The 15,110-nt window shown below is 35.4% G+C and overlaps 1 protein-coding gene across 1 annotated transcript in view; it reads right to left on the reverse strand.

Moving 5' to 3' along the window:
* Positions 1 to 1,532: 1,532 nt before the first annotated feature.
* Positions 1,533 to 15,110, reverse strand: part of LRRC7 (leucine rich repeat containing 7) — a 570,226-nt gene continuing 556,648 nt past the window's right edge. Inside the window, exons 27-29 of the mRNA XM_063697691.1 lie at positions 8,649 to 8,739; positions 4,633 to 4,714; positions 1,533 to 2,287 (exon numbers count right to left, since the gene is read on the reverse strand). Of these exons, the coding sequence (XP_063553761.1) occupies positions 2,236 to 2,287; positions 4,633 to 4,714; positions 8,649 to 8,739 (225 nt within the window). The 3' untranslated portion in view covers positions 1,533 to 2,235. The remainder of the gene's footprint in view (positions 2,288 to 4,632; positions 4,715 to 8,648; positions 8,740 to 15,110) is intronic.

Consider the following 15,110-nt stretch of genomic DNA (forward strand, 5'->3'; position numbering starts at 1 on the left):
TCTCTCTCATGACATCTTTTATTCTTCCCTCCACATCCAAATTGTAAAAATTGCTTAGGTAACGTAATCTACTAAGTGACAATGTGCATGACTTCTTCTCAAAGAGAAATGAAACCCAATCAAATCAAAAGGATAGATATGGTGTGCTCCAATTAAATAAAAGCCACTTCTTAAACTTTTTGAATGGTGTTACTTTTTGGATAGTGTTAAGGTCCTTAGAACACACAAAAGGAAAATTAAATGTAACTGCTGAAACACAGCAGAAAAGACCAAAAATGTCTTAGAAAAATGCTGAAGAGAGGAGGAAGACTGATTTAAAAAGGAGAAATTTTTTTAACTGGGAATTTTGAGTCAACTGAGAAGATGAAAGGTTGGTAGTTTAAGGTTACACAAATTGAAGATCAATTTGCTGTTTAGTTCAATATTTATAAAGTGCACTATGTGCCAGGCCTGTCATCCACTTAATAATTACACAAATATTTATTGAGAACCTATACTATGTTTCTGACACTATGACAGGCATTAAGGATATATGATAAACAAAACATCTGGTCATTTTACCTCTCCTGAGGCTCTTCTGTCTAGAAGTCCTTTGTTAAGTATTGTCTGATCCTCTCTCTCAAAAAGCTTAAAGTTCATAGGAAAAACAAACACCAAATAGCTATGATCTCAGGCAGAATGGGAAAGATACTAAAAAACATAAGAAAAAATTAATATGGTAGTGCTGAGTACAGAAATTTTTTTCCATGAAGACTAGGGAGGGTTTCATGGTTCTAATGCTGTTTGAGCTGGGCTCTGAAGGCTGCATATGATTTTAATAATTTAGAAAGGGAATAGGGAGAGGAAGGCATTCCAGTAGAGGGATAGTGTGGGCAAAAGCTGAAATATAAAACACAGCAAATACTTGGAAAAGTAAGGATTTATATGTGTCTAAAACACTGAGTATGCATAGGGTGAAGAAAAGAAAACAATTTCCAGATTCAGAGGATCAGAACTCCTTAGAAGAATAGATGTTGATGATACATGGGTATGTGTGATCCAATCTCATGCAAACAGTATTTTCAGGGGATCACTTGAGCAGTGTGTAGTGAAAATGTTCTCCACCCAAAAAGTGAAGTAAATAAACATGAAATGCAGCCAGCTGAATGATTGTTCAACTCCTTGCATTTCTGAGTGGGTCATTCTAACATTGGACAGCATGGATTCCCACGCTCCCTGACAGTGGTCATAGGAGGGACTTTTTGGGGCCGCTGAACCTAGAAGACTCTTTTCAAGCAACCCCCCCACACTTTTTAAAGTGTTGAATTCCATCTCCTTCTCCCATAATGTCAGGGGCATACAGACACAATGCTGGACCAAGTTGAGGAACACCTTTCTTCATTTCCTTTCCTCTTTAGAACAAACAAATTGGCAAAATTCTCACTCCTCTTCCAGAGATTCAAGAGATTCTGGTTGCTATTTATCTTGTCTAGTAAGGCATTCACACTTGCCACGTTTAGCCTATCAAATGTTGCCCTAAATCCTGGCAAATATTTGTCTAGCTCACACTTTTCGTGACACTTTTTTTTTTTTTTTTTTAAGATGGAGTCTCACTCTGTCACCCAGGCTGGAGAGCTGTGGTGCCATCTCAGCTCACTGCAACCTCCGCCTGCTGGGTTGAAGCAATTCTCCTGCCTCAGCCTCCCCAGTAACTAGGATTACAGGTGCGTGCCACAATGCCCGGCTAATTTTTCATATTTTTAGTAGAGATGAGGTTTCAGCATGTTGGTCAGGCTGCTCTCCAATTCCTGACCTCAAGTGATCCACCTGCCTCGGCCTCCCTAAGTGCTGGGATTACAGGCATAAGTCACCGTGCCCGGCTTCGTGACACTCTTTATGTGAGCTGTGTGAAGGTCACAAGAGCCAGCAGAAGACCTATCTGTAGCTCCAAATGGAACAAACCATGCTCAAACTGAAACAGATTTGACTAGATAAAGACTCGATTTCCTTTTGCAATAGGATGGTTGAGGGCAGGAATAAAGGGACTCACCACATTGCCTTGTACTGTCTTTGATGTGGAACTTCTCTCATCTTTCCTCTGGACTGTGAGATTCTGTGCTGAGGGGACCACATTACATCCCTCGTAGTACCTGATATGTAGTTGATGCCCAACAAATATTTATTTTAATATTTATAATCATAATATTTAATGTTTTTGTTATATTCTTCAATGAAATGTCTCCAAATGTTTTCAGTTTATGAATAATATACTTTAGGCCTCAGAGATTCAGCTACAGTAAATGTTTTCCTGTGGAGGAAGTACAAGAGTTTGCTATGAAAATAAAGTTCCCTGTACTAAGATACTTTACTCTGGATGTAAAGATACTTGGCTATTTGTTAGGCTGCTTATTCAACCTGTTATTTTAAAGAAGGAAAAAAATAAGCACAAACAATACACTTGTGCAACAGTGATAAAAAATACATTTTCAAAACTAGAGAAAGATTGGGTGATTCATTTAACTTTCTTTCAACACAAATTTCTACACCCAGTGAAATCTATGCTAGCTTAAAGAATGAAAAAATGCTGGGCACAGTGGCTCACGCCTGTAATCCCAGCACTTTGGGAGGTCGAGGCAGGTGGATCTTTTGAGGCCAGGTGTTCGAAACCAGCCTGGCCAACACGATGAAACCCTGTCCCTACTAAAAATACAAAAATTAGCCCAGTGTGGTGGCACGCACCTGTAATCCCAGCTACTCAGGAGGCTGAGGCATGAGAATTGCCTGAACTTGGGAGGTGGAAGTTACAGTGAGCCAAGACGGCGCTACTGCACTCCAGCCTGGGTGACACAGCAAGACTCTGTCTCAAGAAAAAAAAGAAAGAAAAGAAAAAGTCACATAAAAGTCTTTTTTGCAAAAAAGGAGAAGAGAAAATTATGCTAGGTTTCAAAATCTCACCTGTGGAAATTTGACCCAGACTTTGTCTTTGGGTAGGACTACATAGTGGTTCCAACCGTAGACTAATAAGAGTCATGGAATGTTTACATAAATGCTGCGTGAATTTCACAACCTTCCACCTTTTGAGGTGCTGCCATAACAAAATTAGGCACAAAAGGGGTGTTTTGCAGACAATTTGTGGAAGTATTGACAGAGCTGCAGAGGTATCCTTCTCATTTCTGCATGCCTTAATCCAGGCCCATTTCTTACATTGCTTAGTGCTCAGTGTGTTGTTACAAAGAGCATGAGCTCAGAACCCAACTGGGAAGACTCTACCAGCTGAAGAAATGCCTCTGAAGTTAACCAGTAAATTTTCTCCTCTCTCAGGTCTTTTCTCCTTACTTCCCATAGAACTGTTCTTAGGGAAGGTTGACATAATCACATGGTTAAAATCCCAAGGGACTCAATATTCCTATACTTTAACTGTATGTTTTTAAATAAAAACTTAGAGTAGACTTGCCCCCTCGGTTTTTCAAAAATCTCTGAATTCTCCAAAGTAGAAGCTGTGCAATTTATATCCTTACCAGGGAGTGTTTCCAAACCATTCTCTTGCAGGCAGTGTTGAAAGTAAGGAAGATTGGAACCTGTCTCAGTAAGAAGCTGAGAGGCTTAGAGAAAGTTCCTCAACCCAGCAAAACCCAACATTTTAAAAACAGAAGCGGAAACAGTTTTATAAAGGCATTGCCACCCCCACCATTGCACACAGGCTTTGTTTGTTGTTGTCAGTAACATTATAAGCACTCCATCTTTGGGCCTTAGTTAATGCTACTACTCCAGGTTCCTGCATTACCCAAGAAAGTTCCTCCCAAATTGGGAGCTGTAACCATCTGTTGATACTCAAGGCTCTCCGAACAGCTATCACTCTAAGAGGGTCTCTTATCTTTGTTTCAGCAGGATAGACGCAGACATCCACTGCCTTTGGAAAAACATGGGGAGTTGGAGGGACGGATCTATAGCAACAACTGCAGCAATGAAGACAGGTCAGTTTTACACGCTAGAAACAGAAATGCCCCCAGAAGGTTCAGGATATGACTGGAAAACTTGATTGCATCTACCTTAGTTTGCACAAGTGGTGCATCTTGGAAAATAGATTTCCTGAACAGTTTAGATCAAAATGGAGCTGACACTCAGGATCTCCTGTAATAGTGACCCACATGCTTTCTATACATAGCGCACATCTATTTGTCCACAGCCCACATTCTGTTTTCTTGCTATAATGTATTCTTTGGGTATGGTGTTGGTGGGTGATGGGAAATATTCTGAGTCAAGGCAAGATGCTTTTCTTAACAGAAGGTGGTTGTATTGCTAAGGAAAAATGTTCATGCAAGTGATCACCAACCTGGAGATGCCCCCCAAGTCCCAGATGATCAGGTAGCTACAAGTGTGAAGAGAGGACACATTACCAACCCAGAGTTTGAACATTTAATTAAGCTCAGTAAGATTTAGCATTTCTGTGAAAGGAACTACAGTGGAACTTCAACCCCGCTTTTCTTTATACTAGATAAAGGACCCATCTTCTTAACCTATTGGATTTCATTATTTGCATAATTTTTTATTGACCCAGTGTGCCAATAAACTTGCTGTTTGGTCGGCATATCACGAATTAGTCAAATATGTTGTTTGATCGAATTTATCAAAGACTTTGAGTGGTAGTCCTACCTCAGTATGGCTTTTGACCTGGTTATGTTGTACTCTTGCCTCTTGATAAGAATGTATTCATCAGACATATTTGATCGGTGTGCTAATGAGGGGTAGAAATTGGTTAAGGACAGCGTTAAGACTGTCCCTAACAGTTAGTAAACATACTAAATGGAAAGACAAGGTGGCAAGCACACTACATTTTCCCAAGGTTTACATTGGAAAGCTTAAATATTAATAGATATTAAATATATATTAAATAGATTTTATGATTAAAAATAAAATGGTTTTTTTGGTTTCTTTCATCTAACCATTTTGACAAATTCAGATACTTTTCACTTAATATTTGAATATATAAATCTAATTTCTTCCATGTTTTCTCCCCTCTGAATCTTCTCTCTCTTTAGCTCACCAGTTGAAAGATATGTCAGTCCTATTTTTAAATAAGTAATTACATTAGTGATATGTGTGCAATCATCTTTAAGATTAAGAGCAAATTAACATTGGCTTGTCAGTCTCTCCTTAAAGCTGTTTTCCATCTCAAAGGTCGTGATCCAAGGTAAGGTCCAGAAACAACTGAGATTGTTTTACATCTATGTATTAGGTTGGAACAAAAGTAATTGTGGTTTTTGCCCGCACTTTTAATGGTAAAAACCGCAATTACTTTTTCAGCAACCTAATAATTACAATTCTAAGTAATGGAGATACATATCTTTTATAGGCTTCAGTGAGCAATACATTAGCATAATGTTGTATTTCATACTGACTTTGAATATTCCTTGTCAAAAATGCACTTATACTTTGGAGTTACTATGTATGTTTAGGTTATTGTATTGTCATCAGAAGGCTGGAGTTATCATAGCAGAGCTTTAATGACAAAATATTATGAGCGTTGTAAATAGTTTTAAAAATTGTCCACTAATGTCTATTTGTCTTGCAAAATTTGCAATTTTACTAGTAATTTCATCACTTGCTCTTTCTACCTCTAATTTTCTCAGTCTCCTCCATTAGATCTTACTGACTTATCACATATAAACACCTTCCTCAGAAACAGTCCAATAAAAATTAAAGACCAAGAGGTAGAATCTACTGGAGCCATCATGAATTCCAGTTCTTTTTGTTGTTATTGATTTTTCTTTTTTTTTTTTTTTTTAAAGGCACACCCTTGACTTTTTTTTATTGTTAAAATAACCAGATTCTAATTTCAGGCAGCAAAATCAGTTACTGCAAAAAGTCAATAATCAAAAATCAATGTATAATTGGTTTTCATCACCTATAGAATTAGTGAGGTTTATACCCCTCAAGTGTTTAGTGATTCTATTCAGTCAACCTAAAAAAAATTGCCTCTTTTCTACTTAAATAAATAATTTATTTATTTATTTTGAGACAGAGTTTCGCTCTGTTGCCCAGGCCAGAGTGCAGTGGCACAATCTCAGCTCACTGCAATCTCCGCCTCCCAGGTCAAGCGATTGATTCTCATGCCTCAGCCTCCCAAATAGCTGGGATTATAGGTGCCCGCCACCATGCTCAGCTAATTTTTGTATTTTTAGTAGAGATGGCGTTTCACCATGTTGGCCAGGCTGGTCTTGAACTGACCTCAAGTGATCTGCCCACCTTGGCCTCCCAAAGTGTGGGGATTACTAGTGTGAGCCACCACGCCTGGCCTGCCTGTTTTCATTATTACCTGCCTGTTCTCAGTATGCAACATGGCAGTACTATTGACAGTGAGGTGCTTTGGCATATCAGATAACTTTTCCAGTTGGTCAAGGGTCCCTTTTCTCTTTTCCTCATTTCTGAACTGCAGAACAGGAAGTACTAAAGAAGTGGCTCAGGACAATGTTGTCACATCAGGAGTGGCAGAGGTGTTTACTAGGATTATGATCCTTTCAGCTGTGTGTCTTAGAAGGATCTCCTGAAGCCCTGGGTTTGATATAGAAACCATAAGAAAAAGACTTGGGGCAGTTCTATATCTGGCTCTTCTCCCACTTCTCCAATAAAAGATGAAGAAAAACTGATGGGATGATTTCAGATGTTTCATTGCCACCACACTACAGCCATGAGTTTTTTTTCTTTAAGTGATCTTATGAGGCCAGTAAAGGCCTCTGTCTTGATTAATGATGATCATCCTATAATATCTGGATATGGTGGCTTGACATGAGTGTTCAACAAAGAAAATTAGTCTCTGAAAGACATTTCTCATCTGAAACTCTCAATATATTAAAATGCATTTAAAAGTTACTTCTGGGAAACATACTAAATAGGCCAATCAGTTAATCATTAGCTAATTGTCAAACCCTATAAAATCATGGTATAATGTCACCCTGACATAAAGCAACATCAAAATTAGTGCATCATCTATAAAGTGAAGTATTATTTTCTCCCAAGTGACAAATTCTATTGCCAAAAAATACCACTGTACTTCTAATAAGTGACACTCATTTTAATAGACCCTACAAAAATACAATATTTTCGATGTCCCCATAAAACAGTTAACTTACAAATATTATTCTCAGAGCTCTGGTGACATCATTCAGTGATACTATTGTGAAAATCCTCATACAATACTTGAAACACTAGCATGTAAAGTAAATTCATTATATAACAAAAGAACTATGTAAAATTATGAAAGATAATGCATGCAACCAACTCCGGGAAATTATCCTGGAAATTCAAATTAATATTGTAATTAAATTAATGACTAATATGAAAGATAAGTATTTTGAAGGATTATAAAATAAATTTTGATCATTTATGCAGGAAAATAGTTTCAATGGAAAAGTAAATAATTCTACATTAACCATGCTTGTCTTTCTCTCCAGTGAAAAAGCATTCAGGATTTTAAATACCTTGAAACTGTTTTTGGAAAAAAAGTATTTTATCTATTTCTGCCCAGAAAAACAGCCATTGAAATTAATGATACAGGTAGACCACAGCTCTGAGAAATTATATTTGAAGTTTCATATTTAAATACCAAGGATTTAAAATCACCTACCATAACTTTCTAACAGCAGTCTTTCGTAATGATAAATTTTATCAATTTCCAAAACTCGTTTTAAATAATTTAAAAAGTAGCAAATTAGATTAAGCAACACACAAATAAATTCCACATTTACAAGTAAAGAAATCACAGGGGCTACAATTTATAATCAACATGAACTTGAAAGAAATAAAGCAATACCTTTCCTGCCACCCATCATCCACTGCTTAAATTTGTGGTGAAAAAGACTTAACTACAATGACCTTTAGCCTGTTTTTAAACTCTGCATGTATTGTAATTAGCTAAAGGCATTGAACAAATTAGTTCATCCTATTTTTATTTGGGTCCCAGAGATAAATGGCTAATTTACGAAATATTTCACTCTGTGTCATGAGAATTTAGCAAATGAATATGGAACCAAATATAAACACTTTATACCATATGTACAGTTACTTTCATAAGGCATTATCATGTAATTTTTATTGAAAAAGATTCAATATAGTAAAGTCTTATTTTAAGATATATTTTTTCTCTATCTGAGATGTTTAGTTTATGAAAATATTGTTTTTCTCTATATTCTTTTTGTATATATGCCAACATATACCTTGTGCTAGAAATATTTTATGGGAATTACAATTCTTTATATTTGTATTTTCTATATAAAGGCATATACAACTTTGAGGCAGTGTTTCTGATGGAGAGCAGAATTCATAAAGAGCTTGTGTGTGCTTCCGTGCTCCGAAATTATATGAAATCCACTTTGAGAAGAAACTTATTTGATTAAAAACAAAAACAGAAACAGAAACAAAACTGCACCAATGCACAGCCAGAGGCTGACAATTAAAACTAATACATAACCACATGAACATCATATTTATAGAGTTAACATTTTTTAAGGATGGTCAGTGCTAACATATAGTATTATACATTTGGCACTAATGTTTGCCATTGGTCCAGCAATTGGCAAAATTTGTTTCTATGTATAAATTTATTTTTGAACATTAGGTCTGGCTAGACGTATCTTCACTATTTATAAAAAATATTTAGACAGTAAGCTCACGTTGAATAACTAGGTCTACTGTGTTCTGGAAACTCTTCAGTAGTAATACAGCTTTTTCATGTTCCATATGTACAAAACTGTGTCCATTCGCCTGTAAATACACAAATAAAACAGGGCAATCAATGTAAACTATTATCACTGTATCGTTGTTTCTATTCATAAAATTCACAGGAGCACTGAGCAACAAAAAGTTATCAGTTTTTATAATTCACAATGGAATCGCAATTATGGAAGTAACTACTTTTATCCAGATTCAACCAAATTTATCAATTCAACAAATATTTATTAAGTACCGATTATGTCTTTGCCACTGTGCTAATCATCAAGATACCCTGGTCAATAACAGATAGATGTACTGGTGACATAGTAGTTCAGTTCCATTGTTGTTGTCCTGATTTGTTTTTGCAGGGGCTGATTAGGGTGGTTTGGAAAGGGGCATATGGCCATTACCTTAGTGTTATATAAACACTAATATAAACTAATCAGCATGACCAAATATTTCAATCATGCCAAACATGACTGGACACTTATAGTACATTTAAATCTTATTTTGACTCACTGGAAAGTTCTTGGTTTATACACTTTTATATTAGAGAAATATTTTTTATTTCCCTTATTGCTAAATGCAAGTATACTTATTATCTATAGGAGTGGTTCTCAATCAATCCAGTATACTTAAGGAATGCATCCCTTGGGGATAAAACACACTGACATTAGTAACAGAGGACATGTCTGCTGTCTTCTGTTTAAGAATCATTGATATAAGCAATTGATATTCAGTTTAAACATAGCCTAAGGTTACAGTTTCAGAGTTCCATCTGTCTATTATGTGATATTTATGTCACAAAATGTACATTGTTCTCTGTATTGAGTGCTATGGGTCTCTGATTTTCTCTACATTAAGTTGCAGATTGTCTTGATTGGAATGATTTTTATTATTAACACAGAAAGAAGTGTATCCCATAAGCCTTCACTGCCATAAAGGCAAAACTAAATACAACCTTATTGAAACTTGATAGAAATAAATCTTGGCAACTGAATGACTGATGGTTATGTAATTGCTTTCTTTGCAGTTTGAGACTCAGTTGATTAAGAAAAGAGGCAGTCAAGTTGACAGCTTGGCTGAATAGAGGTAATAGAGCCAGTTCACTGGTTGACTTCTTCAATTTTCAATGGACTGATACTTATTTTGGTTACACATTGCCTTTTTTATTTTACTTACTATTTTTACGCTTTCTTAAAATATGATTAATATTTCAGATAACCAATCACTTAATAATTAGACTCTTTCATTGACTTTAGCTTTTTCAAATTTAAAGCAGCATTATATCTCTAGAAATGCCATACAGCCTTTAAAACTTAGATGAAAGTTATATGATACATTATATCTCATCACTAGTTCATTAAAATTGATTGACTAATGATGTAGTAAAGAAGATTCCAAAATATTACACTTGTAAACCATAGTAAATCTGCCAGTAAAAAAATACTAGATAACAGAATATAAATTCTTGGAAATTCATGTAATTAGAAGTAAAAATTTGCTTTGAATTAAAGAAATCTTAAATACATTCCTTAACAACATTTAATAAATGAAAATGCCCACAGAAGTTGGCACTGGCTGTTTCAGTGTCAGGAAACAGTAGTTGAGTAGAAGTTTGGGTGTGTTATACAGCTCAAATTTCTTGCTCTGCGTTATACTAAAAATCAGACAATGAGGTTACATTTGATGTTATTTCTGATCAGTTGGTGATGAAGAGTAAAGAATACAGCATATGGGCCATTCTTTTTTCTACTCTTAACCTGTTTCAGACATCAAGAACATAGCAAACTTGCATGAAATAATTATTTATTCCACTGTAGCTTTGAGGGATGTACTGACTACCTTAATGCCTTCAATTTGACCAAAATACCTTAATGCCTTCAATTTGACCAAAAGTTGTAACTTAATTGTGAAATTAAAATTGAACTTTAATAATGGAGTTCTTGATTGTCAAACCATAATAGTGACTTTGTGAGTGCTGAGATTTCTCTATCTGCACACTCAAACCTAGAATTGCAATGAATTAAAAATCCACTGAGAATTTTCAGGTAATTGTTCAAAATTTAAATATCTCACAGTTAAAGAAATAAAAAATTTTCTAGGATTTGGAGGCCATGAATGGTATGTTGTTCATCATCATACTTGACATCGTATCAATGTTAAAAATATCAGTGTTAAGGGCGAAATTGGTATAAAACTTAGCAAATTAATCATAGCTGTTAATTTTGAGTGGTACTTTTATCATGAAAGATCTTCAAAGAAGGTTAGTCGGCTCTCAATGTGATTACTTTAGCCATTTAAAAAAAATGGGCGCCTGTAATCCCATTTTTTTTTTAAAAAAAGAATGTCTGTTTTGTACTCACTTCCGTAGGCATTGTGCTAGGCACTGGGGATGGGTAGTAAGAAAGAGATGAAAGAGGAAGTCTCCAATCAAAAAGTAGCCATTCAGGAGGGGAAATAAGTCATGCACATAACTAAAAATAACATAAAATGCCACATGTAGAATGAACCGCCAGTACATATATGCTGAATTGAATTAATATCTGAAGATGAAAATAAAGTGCTAGAGTAGTTCAGAGGAGGGCAAAGAAGAGAGGGACATCTTCTCTTTGCTGTTTCACTGAGGCATAGAACAAGTGTGATTCCCAAAGGACCACAGTCCTTGTCTTGTCTCATTCCTAGAGTCTCCTCGAGCCCTCAGTATGTTAACAGTTTTTTTTTTTTCAGGTAAATTCTGTAACAGTATGTGCAGAATAAAGCGTTCAAAAATGGTTCATGTGTGGAATCATTTTTCTAAGAAACAAAAAAAAAGCACCAAATCCAAAACATGTGACTTTAGACCATAGGCTTTAGCATGGGAAGCAACCATAAAAATAAACTTACGTAGAGGGGCTATTTTTTTTTAACAAGGTGTTAGTTCAAAAAACCTCTTCTTCAAAAGGAAGAGAGCCCAATATGTAGAACATTTAGACAGATCTTTTTAGAGAGAGACAAAGAAAGGGAGAGAGGTGGAAGAAAGATTGAATCCAGTGAACCAGCTTACTTGCCAATACCTTCCCACCCCCCATTGTTCATGAAAGCCCAGTGTGAAACCTGTTGGTTTAGTCTAATCCTGTCATTTTATAAATGAAAGACCTTCATTTTAAGGAGACCAAACAACTTGTCTGAGGTCATACAACGAGGGAAAGGGCTAAGGCTGAATCACCTGATAATGTAATATTCCTTCTTCTTGTTTCTTTCATTACTTCACTGAAATAATAAGACCACAATCATGTCAAGTAATTTGAGCTGACATTTCACTGGACATGATAAAATAATGAACATTTTTCCCTTAAAAAATTGTTGCTATATCACCTCCAAAGATAATTCTGTTCTTTACAGTGGTTGCCAAACTGTGATTCTCATTCAGATTTCTATCACATTTAATTTAACTTATTCTAAAAATATTGGTAGAAATAACATTTAGTCCTAAATTAAAAATCTACAGAAATGCTGAATCTCCATTTTTTTTTGAGTGGAAGGAGATAATAGAATAAATCTCAGTTCCAGAGAAACTTACTTTTTCTTAGGACAGAAGAGCAAAATGAATTGACATTGTATTTGTTAAAATGAATGTGGTTATCAGGCTTACATCTTGGATAGTTCGGACAGGGAATCAAACAACTATGTTACTATATTCGTGTAGGGCTTCTCCAGTTAAAATAAAGACCAGAAGAATCACAATATTCCAACTAATGGAGTTTTGCATTTTTGTTCGCGTGCGCGCACGTGTGTGTGTGTGTGTGCGTAGAAGAAGAAGAGGCTGAGGAAATAAATGGTGGTACTGTGCAATGTTCATTGCAGGGCATAAACCCAATGATGCTTTGAAAAAATAAATGCATATGATTTACGTGTATGTCTATTATATTAGTAAATATATGCATACTATGCAAAAGACGATTTGAAGAACAAATGCTAAATTAATAAAAAATTTAAATTTTATTGCTGCATTTGGCTACCTATATGTTTTATATAAACACACTAGCATAGATTTGAATAAAATGTGTACAATTTTGAGGAAATTGCAACCTAATGAAAAATGAGAAATAAATGGCTTAAGTTGAAATGAAGTTACGAAGAAAACAATCTAAAAAGGGAAAAGATATTCTGAAAATTTAATCCTTAAAAAATATGTAATTAATGGGTTTCTAGCTTTAGCTGATTTGAAAGTATGAAGGGACATTTTACTATAATCATTACATTATTTCCAGAAGCTCTCTCTCCTTTATTTAATTTTTTATTTGATATCTTCTGTGCCACAAAATGTTTTTTAATTGTCTCTTTTCATGATTTAGACATGAAAAGACTGAAGGTTAATGAAAATAGTATTTGCAATTCCAACAAAAAGTAGAGCTTTGCAATTACAGCTCATCAATCTATCATAAAACACACTTAGTTTCTGAATTTCCTCTCTTGTTCTCTCCTGGATTTATGTTTGATTACCTTCTGGTAAATGTTTTGTTAAATGGATAAATTATAGATGTTTATATTGCAGAAACAGTCCAGATGATGTTGTAATTTTCCTAGAAATTCTGTTGCATTCTTATTATCCAAAGCTCTAAGCTTAAAAATAGCTCAGAGAAGGCCTGGCCACAGGGTTGGTGGGATTATCCAATAGGGAGGACAGCACAGTTCATTTTAAACTCCAAAAAAAGAAATCAGTTTAGAGATACGGGCATGTGATTTCTGGTTGATTTAAATTCACCACCCAAGGGATAATCCTTTTTAAAGGACCAGTACACATAAATTTTGTATGTTAGAGAAATATTAGTACATTGATATCTTGCACTTTGAATGCCTACAGCTCTTAGGATGAGGGAAAATGAAACAATGCAGTGACCAAATTAGTGCCTTAAGAGCAAGCCTTCATGGTGTTCAATCCTGATTGCCAGGTATTATGAGAAAGAGTAGGAATCTCAGATAATCCTCATTGTGCTTCACATTAACTAACTAGAATTAATTCTCATTTCAAATTTTAATCTGATAAGAGTACTCTCATTAAGTATTGGGATATATTTAGGGCTAAGTATACTCCATAATCAATACTACATTGACTCTACGCCAAGCTATTTAATAAACTTTCCTTTCTATCAAAAACCTGAATTATAGACGTTCAGTTCTTAGAGAGTTCATATGAAAAATTTACATTGCTTTTGTAAATGTGAGAAAGTTTGAAGTTTTAATGAGTTTTATTCTAGTATTTAAAAAAACCTTTGCAGAACAAAACATAAATAAGAATTTCTGTGTTTTTCTTTTTTTTTTTTTTTTTTTTTTTTTGAGATAGAGTCTTGCTCTGTCGCCCAGGCTGGAGCGCAGTGGCGCGATCTTGGCTCACTGCAAGCTCTGCCTCCCGGGCTCACGCCATTCTCCCGCCTCAGCCTCCCGAGTAGCTGGGACTACATGCGCCCGCCACCATGCCCGGCTAATTTTTTGTATTTTTAGTAGAGACGGGGTTTCACCGTGTTAACCAGGATGGTCTCCATCTCCTGACCTCGTGATGCGCCTGCCTCGGCCTCCCAAAGTGCTGGGGTTACAGGCGTGAGCCACCGCACCCGGCAAGAATTTCTCTTCTGTGTTAAGTACACACATGTACTGCAGCTTGAATTTCTCATGAATTAAGGCTCATAAAAGATATGGCAAGATAGAATATACTCAACTGAAGACTGAATTATTTGAATAGAAACTCAGGTGTGGAACTGATAATAAATAGTAAATCTGAATAAATTTATTTATCTGCTCTGATTTTTGAATGCTTGTTTTCTTTTTATCAAACATATCAAATGATCATCTTCAACAAATAAATTTCCTACCTTGATTTGCAAGCCAATTTCCCAACAAGCCACATTCCTTTTACTTTTCACAAAAAGAATAACTGCAAAATCAACCCCTAATTTTCAGGGGGCTCTTTGTAGCCAGGCTGGTCTCCATTTTGATGAAGAGCTTGCTCTTAAATGACAGGCTCATTTGATAAAAATGACAGGTTCATTTTATCAAATGTTTTATCAGGCTCTTAAATGACATTTTATCAGGCTCTTAAATGACAGGTTCATTTTATCAAATGTTTTATATTCAGCTCTTTTTATCTCTCCTCCTGCTTTGTTCCTGCTCTGTATAATTTGGGTATGTCTATTTCCAGGACTAGGTTGTGGAAGGCAGTAACTTGGTTACATTCATATAACATAATTTACATTGCTTGGCACAATACTTTGTACACAGTGGGCATTTGATGCACATTTTCCAGGTAAATAAATAAATTAGAAAATGTAATAAATATGACACTATCAGCAAAATTTGCTCCAGAGAAATCAGTATTGCGTAATGGTGTGAAAGTTGTCAGAATCAAATAGAGTGACTAGTGTTAAACAAAACAAAACAAAACA

Source organism: Gorilla gorilla, chromosome 1 (assembly GCF_029281585.2).
Source record: "Gorilla gorilla gorilla isolate KB3781 chromosome 1, NHGRI_mGorGor1-v2.1_pri, whole genome shotgun sequence".
Classification (NCBI taxonomy): domain Eukaryota; kingdom Metazoa; phylum Chordata; class Mammalia; order Primates; family Hominidae; genus Gorilla; species Gorilla gorilla.